Source organism: Thermobia domestica, chromosome 11 (assembly GCF_964235325.1).
Source record: "Thermobia domestica chromosome 11, izTheDome1.hap1.1, whole genome shotgun sequence".
Lineage (NCBI taxonomy): Eukaryota > Metazoa > Arthropoda > Insecta > Zygentoma > Lepismatidae > Thermobia > Thermobia domestica.
Genome location: NC_137464.1, coordinates 261,956,007 through 261,977,160, shown reverse-complemented (window position 1 = coordinate 261,977,160; position 21,154 = coordinate 261,956,007). Strand labels below are relative to the sequence as shown.

Below are 21,154 nucleotides of genomic sequence, written 5' to 3'. Positions count from 1 at the left end.
TTAGATCCTAGGACTACTCGTATTCTTCTAAAACTCCAAAGATACGATCTACAATTCCAACATGTGTCATCAGAAGACAATTTCATTGCTGATATTCTTAGTAGATATCCTCCGGAACTTCCTGGAGATAGTACCCATCTCTCGGTTAACTTGTTGTCTAATCTTGACTTTTCCTTTCTTAATCGTGAGGAATTTCTTCAGGGTCAATCCGACGATCCATTTTGTCAGAAAGTTCGGGAATCTCTCGCTAATCCATCTGAAGTCTCTGACTTCGTAGAACATAAAGGTCTTCTATATCGTAAGAATGTTCGTACAAATCAATGGGTTCTCATTGTGCCACAATGTCTGGTGGATAACATTGTTGAAGCAGTCCATCTGCGAGGCCATTTTGGAGTGTACAAATGCTTGTCAGTATGTCGTAAACTTTTCTATTGGCGTAACCAGCGAAATTCTATAAAGAAATATGTGAAAGATTGCACTCGTTGTGCTGAGACTAAGTTCGCTAATCGGATCATTGCTAAGGAAGCATGTCAAATAGAATCTCAAGCTCCTCATGATAAGTTAGGAATAGATTTGGTAGGAAAGCTACCTTGTAGTAATGGATATTATTATCTTTTGTCAATTATTGACATTTATTCTAGATTTGTTGTCTACCTACCTCTTCGCACAGCACATGTTAAAGAAATTATTTCTGTCCTCAAGCAAAAATACTTCTATTCTTTTCCATACCCTCGGGTAATTATATCGGATAAAGGCTCACAATTTACCTCACGACTCTGGAATTCTTTTTGTCATCAACATAATATAAAGCATCTTCAAACGTCTAGTTATTCGCCAAATGCGAATGGAGTAACTGAAAGGTCCCATAAGGAAATTAATCGAATTCTTCGGTTGGAGTGTAATACTCAACAGACCAATTGGAGTAAGGTCATCAAAATGGCTCAAGATCTTCTGAATCATTCCATTTGTAGTAGTACTGGGAAAACTCCTGCTGAGTTATTCCTCTCGTATTCGGCTACAGAAGCATTTAAGCGATCGTTCCCGTGGCCTCCTGAACTACAAAAAGAATCAGAAGCCCGGAAGCATATAGTAACTTCTATATGTAACCCTAAGAAAGAATGTCAGAAAATGAAGAGGACTGGAAGAGAAGTAAAATTAAAAGAAGGAGATTTAGTGATGGTTAAAACACACTATCTTTCTTCAGCTGTTAAGAAAGAAACTTCTAAGTATCTTAATTGTTTTATTGGACCCTTTTTGGTTCATAAACTTCTAAAGAATTGTGCAGTTTTGCATAACTTGTCTGGTGAGTCAGTAGGTACTCAAAACTTTCAAAACTTAAAGATATTTGATTGTTCTCCAGATAAGCGTAGGGAATTACTATCTAAACATCCTAATCAAGATTTAGTTTAAGCAAATATTGTTTGTAATTATATTTATATAGTCTTCATTTCTTAAGTGTCGAGTCATAAATTCAAAAGAAAAAAAAAGATTTTTTTTTTCTTTTCCAAGGCTCGGTGAGAACTGTAACATACCTTGTTTGTTACAGACAAGTTAATAGGCCCAATGTAAATTTCGAATTATATTACTCATATTATTATCGTAATTTTATAATAGGGTAATTTAAAGTATCCTTATGCTTATTATTCTTTCGCAAACATTGCGTTGAAATGCAGATTTTGTTGTGTTTAGACGTTGGTTCTCTTAGTAAACTGCTCTTGAGTTTGTTATCAATGTTCTTCTTCTTCTTCTATTGAGTCGCCCATAGTAGGAGAATATACAGGCATAGGAGCATTACGGAATGAGGCCAGTCTATAACGTTGATTTATAGTTCAAATTAAGGTTGTAGTATTCTTTCTTACTATATCTTTTGTTCATGAATATCTATATTTTATGCAAATTATCTTTATTTCGTTTAATAAAGCTGTAATAAAAGTTTCACCAAAATTTCCAACAGCGAGAATGAGAGAGAAGCGAGGCGGTGAAACGACTGGTTTTATATATACTGGGTACTAAAAAAAAAAAAAAAAAAAAACTACGCCGGACAGAACTTTTGTTTCGAGCTTCCTTTCTTTCGTGAAAAGAAATGTAATTTGTGATGTATTAGAAGCTATTTCGTCGTCCTATTCTATATCATAAGATTCTCTAAGGATCATAGTTGTCGACAGAGATATGGGTTTGTTCTAAATTGTGAACGAAAAGTGAGTAATTTGGATACGAAGGTGGAAGTTGATCATGCACATGGTGATTATCGTGTAAGCTGAACAATGGCGCAAAATTGATTACTTCTTCTTGTAGCAGCACTTCAGGTAACGTGACTAACTTTAAGTCTATCTACAATGACTATTCTGCATGGGAGCCTTGAAGTAAAGTGAACTTAACCTTGTTTTATTTGAAACTTCAGTAGTAAAACTCGAACTACTAAAGGTCAACGGATATATCTATATTTAGTTCGGTTAGATTATTCTGGGACACGAACATACTGAATGAAATTATTCTTTCTTCGTATTAGCTACAGTGGTTTATCAGAGTTAAAATAAAACATACAGTTGTTTATTGGAGTTGAGATAACGAAAGCACTGGTGTTCTTCAGAAGTACAAATTAATATTTGTGAGTACGAAAATGTATAGTTCACGAGTGTATCTTATACACGGCACAATGTCCGAGTAAAGAGTTCCTATGGGGGAAACCTTCTCCCAAAGGGGCCCAGCCCGTGCGCGGCCTCGAATAGTCTTAGCCAGCCCTCTCATTATGTAAGTCGTAAGTAGCGTAAATCTCTCTCTCTCTCTCTCTCTCTGTTGTGAAGTTCATTAAGTATTGGGTGAAATGTATTATAAGTGCACATGAATATTTTCTATTAGAGCTCCAGTTTGAGTAAATGTGAGTATAATAACATATATATGTTGAGTATAATAACATGTTGAGTATAATAACATACATATATATATTGATGGTATTTACCAGTGCTTCTTGCTATATGTGTCTAAAGTTCAAGTGATTTCATTGGTAAGGTTGCCATTTTACGAAGATTGTTTGAATAGCATCTATAGTTCTCCAAAGTTTGTCCACCTTCGGGTTATCATATGTTACAGTAATGAGTTGAACGTTGTTCCTCTGCTTAGATTACTGGTGCTACGTGCTGTTGAATTGCTGTTTGGCCAGTAACTGTCTGTCTATAAGAATATACGTATCTATCGTCCATTCGTCCAATGTTGTCTAGTTGATATATACACAAAGTCTCATCCAACTGTCCTCTACGAAGTGTGATATACTATCTTGTCCATTATCTAGCTACCGTCTACTGTCCGTACTATCCGTCCACCTTGTCCGCTCGTAAGGGAACACTATTACTAATCGTCCGAGTCTTTAGTTGCTGTGTCTGCCCAGTGGATGTTCGGCTGTACACTTTATTATTTGAGTTTCTACGGCATATTAAGTTATGCGAAATGTTTGAACAGGAGTTCTATTATGCTGAAGTGGTGATTAAGACGTCAGGTGTACTATGTTTGACTTCGTATAAATTTTATGACATTATAATAGGTAGTAAAGTGCGCCCATGGTTGGAGCTGCCGAACGGGGATGTCAGTAAATATTACCTCCGTTCCTTTATTGATTGTGATTTCGGCACCTGAACTGAACCGGAAGCGGTAACACTTCTTTCAGCTGACGCTCGCGCAGGCGAGAATCACTCTGTTCTGTTATTATGTCGTACCTATGATGAGTGATATGAAGTTCTTAAATGTTATGTAACTTTGTGTGACGGCAATACAGTTGTTTCTCTTATGTGGTGTGACGAAGTGTCAGGTAACGGTTTCTAACACCTACAGTACAATTTACTTCAACTATTGGTTTGTTGACTTCTGTCATGGATGATGAACAATGAAAATTTGGTAATGGTTGATACTGTAAACAAATTGGATATGAGATTGACAGACAGAATTCTCGATGTGTTCTATTGAAGTTTTTTTTTCCTCACAATGTTATGGTACTATAATGAATATACTGGCACCTTACGTTAATTGTAGAAGTGTGGTTAACTACCACACCAGTCTGAGTTGAAGCATTGTTAATAAATAGTATCTGAAAATGATTTTTTTTCCTTTTCAAAGTACTTAATATAACTAAGGTAAAATATTCATATATACGTACATATTTAAGTTGAGCTTTATTAAAGGAGTTGAGTGGAGCTATTACTCTCCCTTCTAATCTGCATCCTCCGGAGGTAAGTTTCTGGTTCTTCATTCCTTTTGTCTCCGTTTTCGTTTATTTATTTTTCCGTTGCGCGATATTTTCCCTTCTCGATTCCTTTCGAGGTTGCTAGGACTTCGAATCAGGGATCAAGAAGGTGAGTTCAAGGGAGGAGGTCGTTACGTATTGGCAATAATTAAACTTCCCTTGAACTAGGCTTTTAGATTGTAGCAGTCGTTACACGCTCCTGCGCTGACTCGGTTAGATTGCGTTCGTGTTTTTTAGTGACCACCTAGCACAAGATGCACTGTAATTTTTATACCATATGTCCACACTGTATTTATACACATCCAATTACAAATAACAAAACGTAATGACTACTAAATGAGCCAGAGTCAATACCAGGTGATTTGATGGAGAAACTAAATAATACGCATGAACAGTTTCTAAGTAAGTATTTATGTGTCTTTGTTGTTAAAGGGTAACAATCGTTCTTTCTTTGTTCCTGATCAGGGGATCGATCCTAGTAGGAATAATTGCGTCGACTGTAAGCCTGAGTAGGAGTTCCGATCCAAGTTTAAGGAATCTTATCTCAAATAGCTTCGGTCCTCAAAAGGGATGTTAAATTGCAATCAATTAGTCAGTGTATTCTTTACACTATGATTCAGCATTTAATTACTTCGGAATTAAATGTACTTTCTGGAAAAGTGTGATATTTGTGCACAACGATGTAATGTACGTCATTTTTATAATACTTGCGGATAACATGAACCTAGTTGTTATTAAGCTGAGGAGCGGAAAATAGGGTTGATGATACTAAATTTGGTGAGGACATATTTGTTTCTTCGCAGTGTGTATCACACCCATAACCTTGTTATTGTATTGATGCATCAGAACGCTTTCATTGGCGATCTCACATTTTTTTCTTCACTTGAAAGTCTTAACATTTTACAATAGTATATTCTGATCACCGCAGGGGCCGCGGTGGCTCAGTGGTAGAGCGTTCATCTCTGGTGCTAGGGGTCTCGGGTTCAAACCCTGCTCCCGCCAAGTAAACTTTGTGGTGGACAAACACCGTGTGCGTGGGTTTTCTCGGGGTTCTCCCGTTTCCTCCCACTTTCTTCATTCCACCATTTCATTCATCACTCATCATCACCGTCTCCTTTAGCCTAACCGGCATAACCGTGGAACGTAAAACTCGAAATTTCATTTCATTTCATTTCTGATCACCGCAGTACCGTTTGCTAGAGAATCCACCATAAGAATTCCTCAAAGATCCATAAAACACTGGCCATCACTTTTCCGCATGAGCGGATCCCCCTTCCCCCTCCCTTAACTTTTTGACAAAAATAATAATGCCACCTATAAGAGGCCACTCGTCTAGGAAGTATTCCACAAGTCCAAGGCGGACCAAAAGTTCTGCCCCCTCTGCAGACAATTCCTAACTCCGCTCATGCTTATCCGAAGTATTTTAATATTTTGGGAGTGAGGATGAGATATATTTTCCATTGCTGTGAAATCTGTTTTGTCTCCGGTGGATGTAAGACATATTCTAATGTACAAATCTTGACTGAAACCTGCTTGTGTCCTTAGAGAAATAGTGTGCTCACAAGTGAACACTTGCTTCTGTTTTCTTCAAGAAACGTTCGTTTGAAAATGTGTTGAGGCTGCACTGGGCCACTATTTGATGTTTCATAGCTCCGGGCGATTGGTCAGCCTGAGAAAGGGGGATTGGAAGTATACTTGGAAAGAACACTGCACTCGAGCCGATTCTGTTCAGCATTCAGAAATTTAGGACCTGTCTGGCCAATATTTTTCTCAAGCTCATCATTTCATCAGTGTGTGCTATACCTTTAGTACGAAATGCCAAGTTTAACTATAATACACTAAAGGTCTTCGACCATGTCATGGATAACATCTATGTTTTCCGGGTCAGCATTATTAAAGGTGAACCGCAGACTAAACCTCATAGTTTGGAAGTCTACCGTTGTTTCGCAATACGCAGCCAGCTCACTTGTTCACTGAAAAAAAAAATAACTTACATTAATAATAATATAAGTTGACCGTTCATAGCACTGATTAACGATAGGATATGTATATGAAAGGTGCACCTACACTTTAACGTGAGACTTTGTGGTGGACAAACACCGTGCTCGGAGTTCTCCCGTTTCCTCCCACTTTCTTCATTCCACCATTTCATTCATCACTCATCATCACCGTCTCCTTTAGCCTAACTGGCATAACTGTGGCACGTAAAACCCAAAGATTTCATTTCATTTTCATTTTCCTTCAGCCACAAAAGTTACTTAATATGTTTTGTTACCGTTTGTCAATGCTGGTAAGAAACTACATTGCTTGTTAATAAAACTGATAAATATTCAGGTACTTAACTGACCAAAATTTCTTACTTCGTGTGTCAAATAGGGCGAGCTGTTTTATTCCATACGTATTATATAATAATATCCATAAGTAAATCTTCAAATATTCACCTCAACAGTTTATATATATATATATAAGGGTGGGATCAATCACATGTAAATCTTTTCACTTCTTTCTTTCTTTTCTTTAAAAAAAGGGGCAGACAAAACCAACCTATAAGAATCACCGTGGTAGGATCGGACGCACTTACGTATAGGAAGTGAAAAGATTTACATGTGATTGATCCCACCCTTTAAAACAGACAGTAGCGAAAACTGTGAGATTTAATTTTTTTTTTTCGCGAAGCAATAGAAGAAATATTTGAGTATTTATCATTTTTATTATTTCAAGGATGCATCGGTTTCTCTCTTTAAATAAATACGTTAAAAGTTGTTCGTTTGAGCCGCTTGAAGAGTTGTTTTATAAACGCAAAAAGTACTGATTTTGTTAAAACCTGTCCTGGAAAACTGAAGTTCATGTGTTGTAGTAATATGCCACAGTATGTGCTTTTCACCGAAATAAATTACTCCGGTACAACGTATCTCCGCAGTTTTTTTTTTTTCTTATCTTGTGTTGATATTACTGACAGCAGCAGTCAGTAAAAAATCGATGTTTTGTATGACTTTTTGAATTCCGTAACAGGATTCACAAGAGCATGGTGAAGGGCTTTTGAGTTATGTTAAACATTGTCTTAATATGTATGCATTACTGGAATATAACACTTTGACGTTTTGATTTTTCAGGTGAAATCTGTCAATGCATTTACTGTGTAGGAATGCAGTGTTTGAACATTTTCGTTATAGTAGAAGAAATCATTTGGATGAAAATTTCAGAGTGAAGCCATTATATCCCAGAGATTAACAATGAAGAAGCAATTCTTCCGTGTGAAGCAGTTAGCAGATCAGACATTTGCAAGGTATGAGCTGTGTTTAATGATCTTTCATTTTTAAACTAATATTTGCAATAAGCAGTGTTGTGAAAAACCCACTCCAGTAGGTTTTATTTGGAGTAATTACATCCTGTACGTACATTTAAAGCCGTATTCCTACTGATTAATATCATTTATGCATCTATATCCTATTGCACACATGAAACTTCGAAATTATCTTGCCGCCTTGGTATTCGCTAATACTGTTATTTCTAGAAAGAAAGATAATTTTGTAGAATAACAAAAATGTTCGTAATTCTACATAATACAGAATAGGGGTAAAAATCCTCAGTTACACTCAGGATTCAAATTCCTGGTCTGAAGATTCCTTAATTTCCCTCAAGATACACCAGGCAAATGTCCTACTGGATTAAATTTACCTTTAAATAAATAAATAAATAAATAAATAAATAAATAAATAAAAGTAGACTTTTCTAGAAAAGCTAATATGTTGGAAATCTATTTTAAAATGATATCACTTCCAGTTGCCAATTTGCTTTATTGTCATAGACTTCACGATTCAAGAACCTTTTGACATAAGACAGTTGTACTAAACGTTACTTACTCCACAAGATACGCAAGAGGAATTCTGAGAGTTCCCCTATCTCCTTTTTAATGCAACTCTTTTTCCTTTTTGATATGTGTAATTATCCAAGTATACCGTTGAGAAAATAAGAGGTAGATCTTTAGTAATTTAATCTTTTAACTGAAATATTTCTAGTGTCTTCGATGCAAAATATGATATTAAAAACAAAAAATAAAAAATGATTCATGCATTTGTAATTGTCGCAAGAGATTATTCTAATGCAACTTTTTTTTCTTTTGTATGTGTTTACTTATTTAAATGTAGTGTCGAGAAAATAGAGGTATATTTTTAGTAATTTTCTTTTTTAAGTGAAGAATTTTAACTGGCACAGAGAAAGACATTTTATTATTTGTTTGTATCAATACGTGAGTATGTACTACAAGAACATAGGAACTGTAGTCGCATTTCTTTTTGTTCCAGGCTTCAGTTGAACACCGGTACCGCGAATTTGACCGAGTTCGAACAGAATTCGTTAGGGTGGTTCCCAAACATTTTTTTTTCTTTTTTTTTAATGGTACTCTGTTCTGGAGATATCGTCTTCATGAATACATGTTTTAGGCCAATTTCATGTACTGAGAAACACGATTGAAGAAGGCAATTATAATCACATTAAGGATGTCATTTTAGTCCAGGATTTGAGATATATTTTTCGATGTGTGTTTTTCGTCCTTGTTTGCGGGGCGGGGTTATTGTGGGTTAAAAAAAAAAAAAAAGAGATATTTTTGAGCTGGAGATGATTACAACAACCCTGGTAATAAGTAGAAATAATACTATTTGGATACGTTGGCTCTATGATTTCTGTTACACAGAATCTTCGGAACTCTGGGCTATGGGATTTTCTACAGTAAAGCACCGATTTTCCGCGAGCGGCCGCGAATGCCTTGAAAAAATACTATGCTGCAATCATGCTCAATTATTTTTCATAAATAGTCGCTGCGGACTGACACTCCTCATGCAATTAAGTACTCTAGGTTCTAATACATAAAAATAAGTTCCAGTTCCAATAAACCTCTCTTACGGGAGATTTATAAAGTCCTGGCCTTAGAGCCCTGGGGACTGCTTCATTAAATGTTTGTTGAAAAAGTAGAATTGTATAAAATGGCGCGTTCCATCACGGACGAATTCGACTGGTCTAAGTAGACTTGTTTTAACACTATATGTAAAAATACATCGGGATTAAAGACGCAGGACATATATAAAAAAAAAAGTAATAAAATATAAAGATTGTAAAAAACTCAAGTATGTCAAAAAGTAAAATAATGTTCTAAATCACAATTGCAAAATTGAAAGAGCATGACACTCCAGGTGTGAAGAAGCTCAGCGCCATCTAAAATCCCCCAAAATAAATTGCATTGTAAAAATCAATATCTCCAACAACAGTGCAACTCTACTCTGATAAGCAGAAACGGATTGTTGTAAGGTATGAAAAACGGGAATTGGGAAGAGTGATTTGCTGTACTGTACATATTTTTAAAGTTTTGTTACATTTTTTGTGCAATAAAAGAATTTCCGGGGGGTGTTTGCAGCTCATTTTTAGTCTTTTTTCGGGTTATCCGCGGTGTCTTTGCCATCCAATTCCGCGGATAATAGGGGCTTTACTATATGTATAATACTTTATGCTAACGTCATCACTCATTATTGTTCATTCAACACTAATCTCCGCAATCAGAGTCGATGACTGATTCTGTATTCTCTTTTGAAGGCGAGATAGTATGGTGGGGAACGGCAGAGGTAATGTTTAGCCTTGTTAATAGTAGGTTCAGTGCTTTATAACGTCGGTGATGCATAAGGGCGCAGAGCATAATACCTCCAACACGTACTATGGAGCAGTGCTTTGTCATTTAAGTTTGAACGAACCTATTAGAAAGCGTCTGCTTGAAGCACACGAGGCTGATTTGTCGCCATATGCTAAGATTTTAAATTCGGAGCATTGGACACAAAATCTTCGATTATCATTTGGTTAAACCCAGATTAGAAATCCAACACGCAAATTCCGTCTAAGTTGAAGAGAATCAGTTCGCAGTGTCAAGAAAATATAGTTCCGGATATCTACGTTCTCTAAATTATATTTTGGGCTCGAGTTCCCTCGTAGCTATGTTGATAGCATATGTGCCTGTGGCGTGGGAGATCCGGGTTCGATTCCTGGGAAAGCTCTTTTGGTTCGGATCCCACGTTTAAGCTGTAGATCCACGTTTCATATAGCTTTATTGCTGAACGAGACGCTAAACTCAAATCTAACTATACTTTGGTCTCAATTTCAACATCTTTCAGGGAATGCGAAAGGGGGTTATCTCAGATGAATCTTGTAATTGCTTTGTCTAGGTTCTCTGCTTATACGGATAACCTTTGCACTGTTGTTAACCAGGATAGTAGAACCGCCTTTTGCACAGTTCAGACCTACCAGATATATGAACTCATGGGTGCTTCTCATTCTGCGATATTCCAAAAACAAGAAGTGATCTAGAGATAACCGAGGCATATCGGAAGATACGTTTAACCAATTTATACTGAGTACCGATACCTTTTACTCTAGAAACGGAGAAGAAAAACACTTCAATGGAGTATAAATATATTTCAAAAGCATAGGAAAGAGAGACAGTAATAGAGCTGTCACTTTACATATGAAGAACCCCAGCCATTTACAGTACTTTTCAAGGGATTTTCCCGTTTCTATCTTCTTTCTTTTGCTTATAGATCATAACCGAGTGACGTTGAGCTACATTTAACAGAAAACCAATAAAGAAAGGGTGCTTAAATAGCGGAAGTAAAATATTCGTGTAGTTTTCGAATATCACACGGAAAACTTATTAAATTTGATAAATCAGTGTGCATCTACTTTGTGCCAAATAAAGTCACAACTTGTGATGTATTGTTAAATATTTTAACTTTTGTCAATGTATCAGGGCATTGAATCAAATACATCTAGAATTTCTGCCAGTTGTCAGATGATAATTTTGTGTTGAAAAAAATGAAAATATCTAAACATTGAGAAAGAAAAAGTTTGCAAAATTGATATATTTCTCTATTAATATTCTTTGTTTCTCTATTAATGTTCTAAACTGAAAGACAACATCCCATTTCCTTCCACATTCTCATTCCACCAATTCTTTCATCATTATTCACTTGCCGTACTTATCCGTCTCCCTCGGGCCACAGTGGTTGATTATGGGACGTTAAAATCAAAAATTTCATTTCATTTCTTTTTAAACTGAAAGACATGTTTTGCTGATTTTTGGGAGTTAAAAATTTTTCATCATTACAAACTTTAGTATTTCGAATTATTATTTTCTCTCTTCCTAGTCCGAAATAATTGGAAATCATTGATTTTGGTTTTCAGTATAATGTCGACAACAATGACACATGAAACGAAAGAAATGGTTCTGAATCCTTGAATCATTTTTACTTATTGTATTTGTGTTTCCAGGAGTCATAATTTTCGAAGAATTCCAAGTTGTATCTGTATATAGTTGCAACTAGTGAAATCACATCGGTTTAATGATAGAGCACTCATGAGTGATAAGGTCTTTTATTCAGCTCCAGTCACTATGAGTTTGCAATAGATGGTATCGTATCTGTGAGTTTGGTTGAAATTCCCTCGTTTTTTCCCATCTCTCGTTCCACCAATTCTTCAATGATTATTTCACTACTCTATGTATTAACTGTTCCCTGTAGCCTACACAGCATATTCATGGAACGTTATACTAAAGATTTCATTTCGTTACTGTTGGATACAGAGCTGAATTGTTCCGAACTTCGTCACTTCGATCAAATTTAATTTTGTTGAACAGGAAGAAAGATAACCAAAAAATATTTCACAGACTGTATTGTGGTGGAGCGCTCATTACCTCGGTGCAAGGTGTGTCCTATTCATTCAGAAATGTTGCTATTAATTCCTCTCTTTTTCGTAGTTTGATTAGTTTGATCAAGAACGTAATTGAGTATTAAGAGGATTAAGTATCGTACCTCACCACTTATCTCAGAGGTGAAGAAGTCTTTGTGGAAAACTTGTAGTATAATATTTCAAAATGTAAACACTTGGACTATAACAGGAGTAGGGACACCCCATCAGTGAAGTGAGATGAAATTGAAATAATAAACTAATATTACTTGTTGCTTCTGCTTCCTAAGATCTTGAAACTCATGAAAATTCCTTACAAAAGTCTCGGATGTTACGTTATTTTAATCAAAGCATAAATGTATATTTTTGTTCTATTTCAGGGCAGGGAAGACTGAAGTGTTATCAGACGATTTGCAGGATGCCGATCGAAGGGTGGAATTCATCAAATCAGCCTGCCAAAACACCAGCAAAAAACTTGTTGGTTGCATGCTTGGTCAAGGACAAGATGCTGTAGCGAAAGAAAAGAAGTTGGTAAGATACAGAAAGAAAATTTTGCATTTTCTCGTGGCTGTGAATCTAAGTTAGTAGCTAAATTTTCATCTCGTGAGCTGTAACTGCTTAATAGCCAAACTAGTTGCATACTTTCTTTTTAAGTCAGTAAGTGTATATTCTTTTAAAAATGACACCATCTTCTTGTCAAGAAAGCTCTGTGTTTTCTAATATATAAAAGAGAAATGGCTCTTGTTTGTGATCGAACCTCGGGAATATGACTGAATAGTTTGAAATGAATTGATTAAAATACATATACGGCACTAAAGGTAGAGCAGGTGTCAAAATATATGCGAGAAATTGAGTACCGTTATCTTATGTCTATAAAGTTTGTAATATGAAATTTGATATATATACACTCTATTCGACATATCAGGGTTGGCTGGTTTAAACCATAAAACGAAAAATGTTAGTAAAAGTGTAAGTGTTTGTAAAATCTTGATGAACACACATTTATGGGTTATCAGTTTCACTCCCGTATATTATTCGTATTATATTCAGACCTAAATTCGCTATTCATTACTCAAAGAAATTATATTACAAAAGCAACTTTTTTTTTTTTAATAAGTTTATGAATGTTTCTTTTGTGATTTTTTATAGTTTATTATTGTTATGCAATTGCAATCAAAGGAAAATTCTAAATATTGTTTCCTTTTTCAATAATGTTTACTATTGATAAAATCTAATTGCCGCACTTTTTTTTTGGGGGGGGGGGGTCATACAAACCTCACGAGAAGCGTTTATTGAAATCAGAAGTATCTTTGGTATCTATTTATGTATAAATTGGTCAGAGCCAAAATGGACTCAAATAATTCGTATCTTTATTCACTTTTCTTACTGATATGCGAATTAAGTCCTTGTATTTCTTTAACTTGGACTAACAAGTCGTTTAGTGAACTAACTTGGACTAAATTAGTTCTTCCGTACTCTGCAGTATTTTGAAATTGTCCATATGTAATTCTGTATAATGGTTTCACTTGTGCAACTGTTTATCTTTTTGTCCTGAAATGACTCTTCACAATTATATTAGCAAGTATGTAAAGTACAACGTATTTTTGTCAGGAGTCCTTCGTGAGTGAGTCGGCAGACTCATTGCATTTGTGGCCAATTAGTCCTGGCATCGAGTTCAAATGGAGGACAATTTCTCTCGAATGTACGCCGAGAAGCAGTTTGGATTCCGCTTTAAGATTATGTGAAGCCTTCCAACATAACCCAATTGTTGCATAATAACACCAGGACGGGGAAACAAACTTGTTCCTGTCCATATCTCATATAAACACTTAGAGCAAATTATTTAAACCATAAAAACGTGGTTTAAAGCAAAAAAAAAAAAAAAGTTTAAACCAAAAAGACCTGGTTTTTTGGTTTTTTCAATAAAAACCATGGTTTTTGCCAACCCTGCGACATATATACACTCTTCATTAAAAATCTCTGGTGCCTGGGGTCCTTGGTTCGATCTCAGCTCGCGCCAAGTAAACTTTGTGGTGGACAAACACCGTGTGCGTGGGTTTCCTCGGGGTTCTCCCGTTTCCTCCCACTTTCTTCATTCCATCATTTCATTCATTTCTCATCATCACCGTCTCATATAGCCTAGATGGCATAAGCGTGGGACGTAAAACTGAAAGATTTCATTTCATTTCATTTAAAATGTAGTTTGTACCTACCTTGAGCTAAGTATTTTAATTAGGGGCCGCGGTGGCTCAGTGGTAGAACGTTCACTTCTGGTGCTTGGGGTCCCGGGTTCAATCCCAGCCAACGCCAAGTGAACTTTGTGGTGGATAAACACCGTGTGCGTGGGTTTCCTCGGGGTTCTCCCGTTTCCTCCCACTTTCTTCATTCCACCATTTCATTCATTACTCATCATCACAGTCTCCTTTAGCCTAACCGCCATAACGTGGGACGTAAAACTCAAAGATTTCATTTCATTTTTCATTTCAAGTATTTTAATCAGGTTACTTTGATCAAAGGGTGAATCCTAAGGGGGGCTGAAAATTTATTCCAGAAATACAGAGTCTCAGGAGTCTGTTAAATAGGAAGACGAAACTTGGTATAAAAACTCCTCAGTAAAAGTAAGGTAAAATTTGTCTTAGCGTGGTGTGAAAATTTCCTTTTTAAGCGGGAGACGCTTGCAAGAAATTTTCAACAGATGATGATTGGATTTATGTTGCAGTAAAAAGAAATGTGAAAAATATTTTAAATGTAGATATTGTGAATGTACGAAAAAGTCTCTTATTTATTTCGCTATTTAGAGGGGTGAGATAGTATGGATGCTTTTAGTAATTCCTGGAACTCACGATCTTATTTGTGGCTATCGTCATAAGTAGAAGAGATAAAAGGAATGCCATAATGTTTTGTGGGTAGAGATGCAAGGGCTCGGAAAAAAAAACGGTTTTTTCTGCTTCGCTTTTTTGCTTGGGAAATTTTGGGCTTTTTTCAAAATTCTGCTTTGAATGGATAAACCAGATTTTGTTTCGCTTCTCTATAACACAAAAAGTCATTTAATTAGTGGTTGATGTCGATAATAATATAAAACCTCGAAAATAAACCACGAATTTCGAAAAGATATTTCAAACAGTTTTACTTCTCAACATATTTACATTATGAATTCCAAAGGATTAACCAATGTACTTAATAAGATTTTTTTAACCTCCTACAAACAAAAGTAAGCAGGGTTCGCAAAAACCGTGGTTGTTTCTGAAAATGCCAAAACCCCGGGTTTTTTTTTGGGGGGGTTAAACTAGGTTTTTTGGTTTAAACCAGGCTTTCTTGGGTTTAGATACTTTGCTTTATGTGTTTATATTACATATTGACAGAAAGAAGTTTGTTTCGCTTTGGTGTTATTATGCAACAATGGGGTTATGCTAGAAGAGGTCACATAAGCTTAAAGAAGTCCGGTCAGTAAATTTCTTAAATTGGGAAACTCCCGCCCTAGCCATCGGGAAAATCCCGTCATTACTCTAAATGTAAAACAATAACGGAAAAATTCTGTTATTGCTTTGCATGTAAAATTTAAAGGTCAACATATCATAATCAGTACGCTAAAACTGAAGTATTAAATTACAAATTTAGTACGTACATATTGAAAGTCCAATCCAAGCTATTGTTGGAAGCTACATAGGCAATCGATAAATTTTGCCAATTTCTATCATTATATTTAAGTAACCTTGGCTTCTTTATAAAACAACAGGCATTCAGGCATGCAGAAATATACAATTTGGTTTCGTTTCGTATGTTTAGGCTTAACATTCTTACGTAATACCGAGGTTATCAAGGAGAAGACTTGTGCTTAAAGTTACATCCGAACCGCTACTTTGTTTACGCATGAAAGAAGGGTTGTGGTTCGACCGACAATTGAACATGGGACACCTTGATTAAAAGGTGAAAAGGAAATAAAACTAATGCAGATAGTTTGATGTGGGGAAACGTCACCATGAAGTTCACACGATTCGCATTTTTCGTTCTTTTTAATTTTTTGGTTTAAACCAGTTGTTTATTTAAAAAATAAGAAAAGAAAACAGCTGGTGTAAACCAGTCAACCCTAAAAGTAAATACTTATTTTAAAAAAATACACAAATAACTAGCAAAATTCTACGTAGTATTTTTCAAAATATTCTATACCCTCTTTTTGGAACAAAATAAAATTAAAATAAAACATAAGAAAAATACTTAGATTTATATGATACACTTAAAGGCTGCACATCTAGAGCTTTTGGTTTTGTATATTCTTGAAATTCTACAGTTTTATATAACCACCATCACGGTTTACTCAGTCCTCAAGTTTTCTGAATTTTTAACAAGAGGGATTCAACATATGAAGGGTATGAGGCAAGAACATGGTAACCCACAATTTTACTTTTTTAAGAAATTAGAGATTTTCTGCTGCACAATTCATTTTGAAAGTCGGAAAGCTAATTTTTCACATAAGACTATACATGAAGGATTAAACGAAGCGGTATGCGTTGCTGTCTATCTGGTGCTGCATAACTCAGCAATTGAAAATTTGTTAGTTATCATGTTCTTGGCTCACACCCTTCATATCATTATGAAACTCTCCTCACCCCACCACCACCACCCCAAAAAAGGACTACGGAATATATTTAACTTAAGATAAATACAACTGCACAACAAACATGATTAAGTGGAGCTTTTGCGCTTCTATTGGGAAGTCCGGGATTCAACTCAGCATTCGACCATTCTGACAAAGCTTTTCTTCATTCCATCTGTGAAGTAGAAATAGTGCGTGTTCTGTGAGTTGGCCGACTTCCTTTCTTATTGTTTTTAAATCGTTATTATTACTAATTACCAGAAGTGACGGTTTTGCGAAGGTTAGGGGGCGGTCTTTCAGACTGAAGCCTGTTTCCCGAAATTACTTAATGTCTAAAACAAACGAAATATCTATTAGTCATGCCTTTACTCATAAACTTTAAGCTCCCGTCAAATAAAAATTACGAATGTTTAGAAAAACTAAACATTAGTAAGAAAAAAAAAACTCCCAAAATACTTTTCTAAATCCGCCACTGATTCTCAGTATAAAATGATCTTCAATGAGGTTGTATCCGGAAGATTATCGCTAAATATATAAACGAAACGAAATATTAGTTATGCCTGTACTCATAAACTTCAAGCTCCTCCCAAATAAAATTAGGACATTTTAAAAAACGAAACAATCAGAAAAATTCTTCCCAAAGTACTTTTCTAAATCCGCTACTGGTTATTTGTATAAATTAGTATACAAGGTTGTATCCGGAAACTTATTGCTAAATCGTTGCACAGCTACAGTATAACAGAAATGTGGAAGTACGGTTTGACGGATATATTGAAAAACGTAAGTTTAACTTCTGCGTTAGAAGCTAGAGTACTAAGCTCTTAGAAATGAAACACGGATGACAAACTGAAATGATCCCGAGAAGGAAAAAATGTCGATAACTCAAAAGTTAAAACAAAGTTAAATAGCCTCTAAAATTGCCCTCAAATACTACATTCTTCATGTTAGCTTTAATTCCTAAAACATGTGCTCCATCCATCTTGCTGGTGAATTTTAGAGCGAAATATGGCATTTAGGTCATGGAATTCTTATCTAACTATAGAATATACTATAAGAAAGCTATTTAGATAGAAAAATCATGAAAATGAAAAAAGCCAAAATTTCCAAAATTCTCGATTTTTTCCCAAAAAAGCCGGCTTTTTATGTGAAAAAAAACATCGATTCCAAAAGCCGGCTTTTTTGCATCTCTATTTGTAGGTAATTAGCATGTTGAAATCACAACATTTAAAACATAATGTATAATGTGCAAATGGCAAAATAAAATACATGTTTATTACAAACGATGTTTCAAAAATAATTTTTAGTATAAACTAATGTGTAGATAGTAATCAGTTATTGCATTTCAAGTAATCAGTTATTACATACACTAGTTTTAACGGTAATATATCATCAGGGACGGCGTTAAGGGTGGGCGGGGGTGGGCGACCGCCCACCCGATGGATGGCCTTGCCCACCCATCCGCCCACCCCAACAGAAGGTGACATCCTGTGCTTCAAAAGCAATACATATTACTTTGGATTGTAACGTAAAAGGTTCTAGGACTCTTGTTTAACTCTGCAATGAACAATGATTTTAAGACAGATACTTGTAGTAATATAATGATGCCAAAAGTCATGATTAACCTTTAAATTACGCGGGCTTTAAATTCCAGCATATCGTGAACTACGAAGGCATTTGAACCGATTTCGTAGGGTTGGAAAAATTGTAAAAATAATTACTAGTAATTGCCGCACACATGAAATAAATAATAAAAAAACTTATTATTTAATATCTCTACTTGAATTTCAGTTATTAACACATACGTGATTTTTATGGTTTTATGCATTACTAGTATTGTTGTTACTTTAAATATCCTTTTAGGAAAGAAAACTAAAATTTCTCCTCCCCCCACCCCTCCTCAAATATACTGATAGGAGGAATATGTGTTTATTTTATTTCATTTCATTTTCATCCATAAGTCATACATGAAACTCGAAGGGAGACGAGCGTATGAATCGGACACGTCAATAAATAGATATTATATACTAAAAGACAATAACGCTATGGTATTATATGAGACAAAATTACACTATACAATCTGCAAGCTGATTAAGCAGACAGGTATTCATCTACTGAATAAAAACAATTGTCCAATAGATACTTCTTTGTAACTTATTTAAATACATTTATTGATTCAATGTTACGAATATCTTTAGGAAGGTTATTATACAATGTTGGACCTAAGTATATGGGACCATTTTGAACAATTCTGTATGGTGATTTTGAATTTGGAGAGATTGTCCCTATATCTAGCATTATGACAGTGAAAGTTTCCTTTATTGGCAAAGAATGTATTAAGATTCAGGCGCGTGAAAATTCATAACTAAGACACGGCAGTGGTAATATCTATAGTCTTATAAAAAGTTTTTTACATGGTTAGTTTACCCTTGAAGTCCATTATTTGACATCACAATCCATGTAAACCGTCCTTTCTAATTCCAGTTTTTACTCCAGGAGGAAATAAAACGAAAAAAAAAAAAAAAAAACAACTTACATGGTGTATCTAGTTTTAAAGGGGAATTTCCCCATCATCTCCAGATAATTTGCAAATTGCTGTGAACCAATAAAGTTAGCATGGCTAGAATTGCTAATATCGTTTTCCCTCGTGTGGTGTAAACATGATTGGTAGCTTGTTCTATTGGACATGAGTAAAGATGGCTTGCTTTTATTCGAGCTCATTTAATTACACATTTTCGTATTTTGTTTCTCCATTAGCAATACAGGCTGCTCACGTTAATCCAAACCTACCGTAATCCGAACCCTGCCCTTGTCCGAATGACAATTTGCCGGCGGGGTTATTTTTTTAGACTGGTTGCTCAAACAGAAACAGTTGTGAATTATTGGACTAGATCAGGCCACTTTTCTTGAATACAAGACTGTTTCAAGGGGCCGCGGTGGCTCAGTGGTAGAGCTTTCACCTCTGGTGCTAGGGGTCTCGGGTTCAAACCCTGCTCCCGCCAAGTGAACTTTGTGGTGGACAAACACCGTGTGCGTGGGTTTTCTTGGGGTTCTCTCGTTTCCTCCCACTTTCTTTATTCCACCATTTCATTCATTACTCATTATTACCGTCTCCTTTAGCCTAACCGGCATAACCGTGGGACGTAAAACTCAAAATTTCATTTCATTTTCATTTCCAAGATTGTTTCAAATGACTTTTGAATTTTTAATTACATATACGGTACTGTACATGTTTGGGATTAGAACTAAACCTTGACAAATATTCGTTTTTCTAACTGGATTTGTGACTTTTGAGAAGTTTTTACGCCAAACAATTTAATAACCCGAACAGCTCAAGCAAATATTCGGATTAACGCGCGCTTCCCGCTGTAGTTATCGAACATTATTACTGGTCCACATTTTGTCCGAACAGTTACCATGAAAATAAACAGATGCGAAATAATGTTACTCCTATTGACCTTCCAGTGTCACCGGTGAGTTCCGGATTTGATTTCCAGTGGAAATATAAGTTATTTGGATCCTACTCTAGGTCCCGTTCTTAGGACGTTACCATCGTTCCATGGAAGGTTATGGCAAGCCATCATTTGTTCACTTTGCCCACAGACTTTCGGGTCAAAGATCGACCTTCGGATAGGACACTGCACATCATCATAATGAGCTTCCACTAATCGGTCATCACATCCTTCAAATACTGCTGAGGTGTCGTCAGTGATACTACATTGAAAATGACGGTTTCTAATGTACTATCTTTGTATGGTATTCAATATATAGTATTTTTATGGCATTAAGTGTCTTCTAAACCACTAACAAAATATTTTTTACCCGTTTGTCTTAGGTTGCAGCTTGTGTGGCTATAAAGAGAATGTTTAGGGCAGTTATTCAAACACTTGTTGAGATAAGTAATGAAAATTGCAGACGTTTATTGAGTGAAGTTAATTTTCAGTTTGTGTTCCAACTCAACTTGTTCACACTTTTTCTTGGAAAGTTGAAAAGATTGTCAGAGATTGTCAGATTATCTACAAAATATGGAAAGCACACTGGCCAATGCTGTTTTAGTTACGAAGGGTGTGGTGGGTTATTTTACCGAAATTCAAAACTCAGTCGAGGAGTTCGAAAAAATTTGGAAAGAGTCATTGAGTCTTGCTGAAATTAACTGTATATCTCTAACGGGTCCAATGTCCAGAACACAGTCACTGCTCCATCATTTACGTCAGTGTATTATGACTGAGCAAATATCGGTTGAGGAAGAAAACATCCAATCCCAAGAAGACTACAGACTTAGAATGTTTCTTCCTGTACTTGACTGAATACTTGCAGAAATAAATAGGCGTTTTACAGAAAACACAGGTGTTCTATGTGGGATAATGTGTCTTCACCCTAAAAATGAACACTTCCTCTCATTTGAGAAAATTGAACTACTTGCACATCATTATGAATGTGATGTCGATAGTGTAGAGGTGGAACTGAAACTTCTGAAAATTTTGAAACGTTATGAGGAGGAAAAGCAATCAAAATTACCTCCGTTTCTCAGTTTACTGAAGTAATGGATCGTTTCAAAATGGCTTTCATGAAATTCACAAATTAGCCGTAATTGTTGTTATCATTTC

The 21,154-nt window shown here is 35.6% G+C and overlaps 1 protein-coding gene across 6 annotated transcripts in view; it reads left to right on the top strand.

Moving 5' to 3' along the window:
• Positions 1 to 21,154, top strand: part of LOC145665013 (rho GTPase-activating protein 44-like) — a 108,616-nt gene that overhangs the window by 11,572 nt on the left and 75,890 nt on the right. For all 6 annotated transcript variants that reach the window (XR_014127544.1, XR_014127545.1, XM_081732206.1 and 3 more), the window contains exons 2-3: positions 7,348 to 7,520; positions 12,337 to 12,487. Coding sequence is in view for 4 of the 6 variants with exons in the window: in XM_081732206.1 (XP_081588332.1) it covers positions 7,468 to 7,520; positions 12,337 to 12,487 (204 nt within the window). In the remaining 2 variants the exon portion in view is untranslated. The remainder of the gene's footprint in view (positions 1 to 7,347; positions 7,521 to 12,336; positions 12,488 to 21,154) is intronic.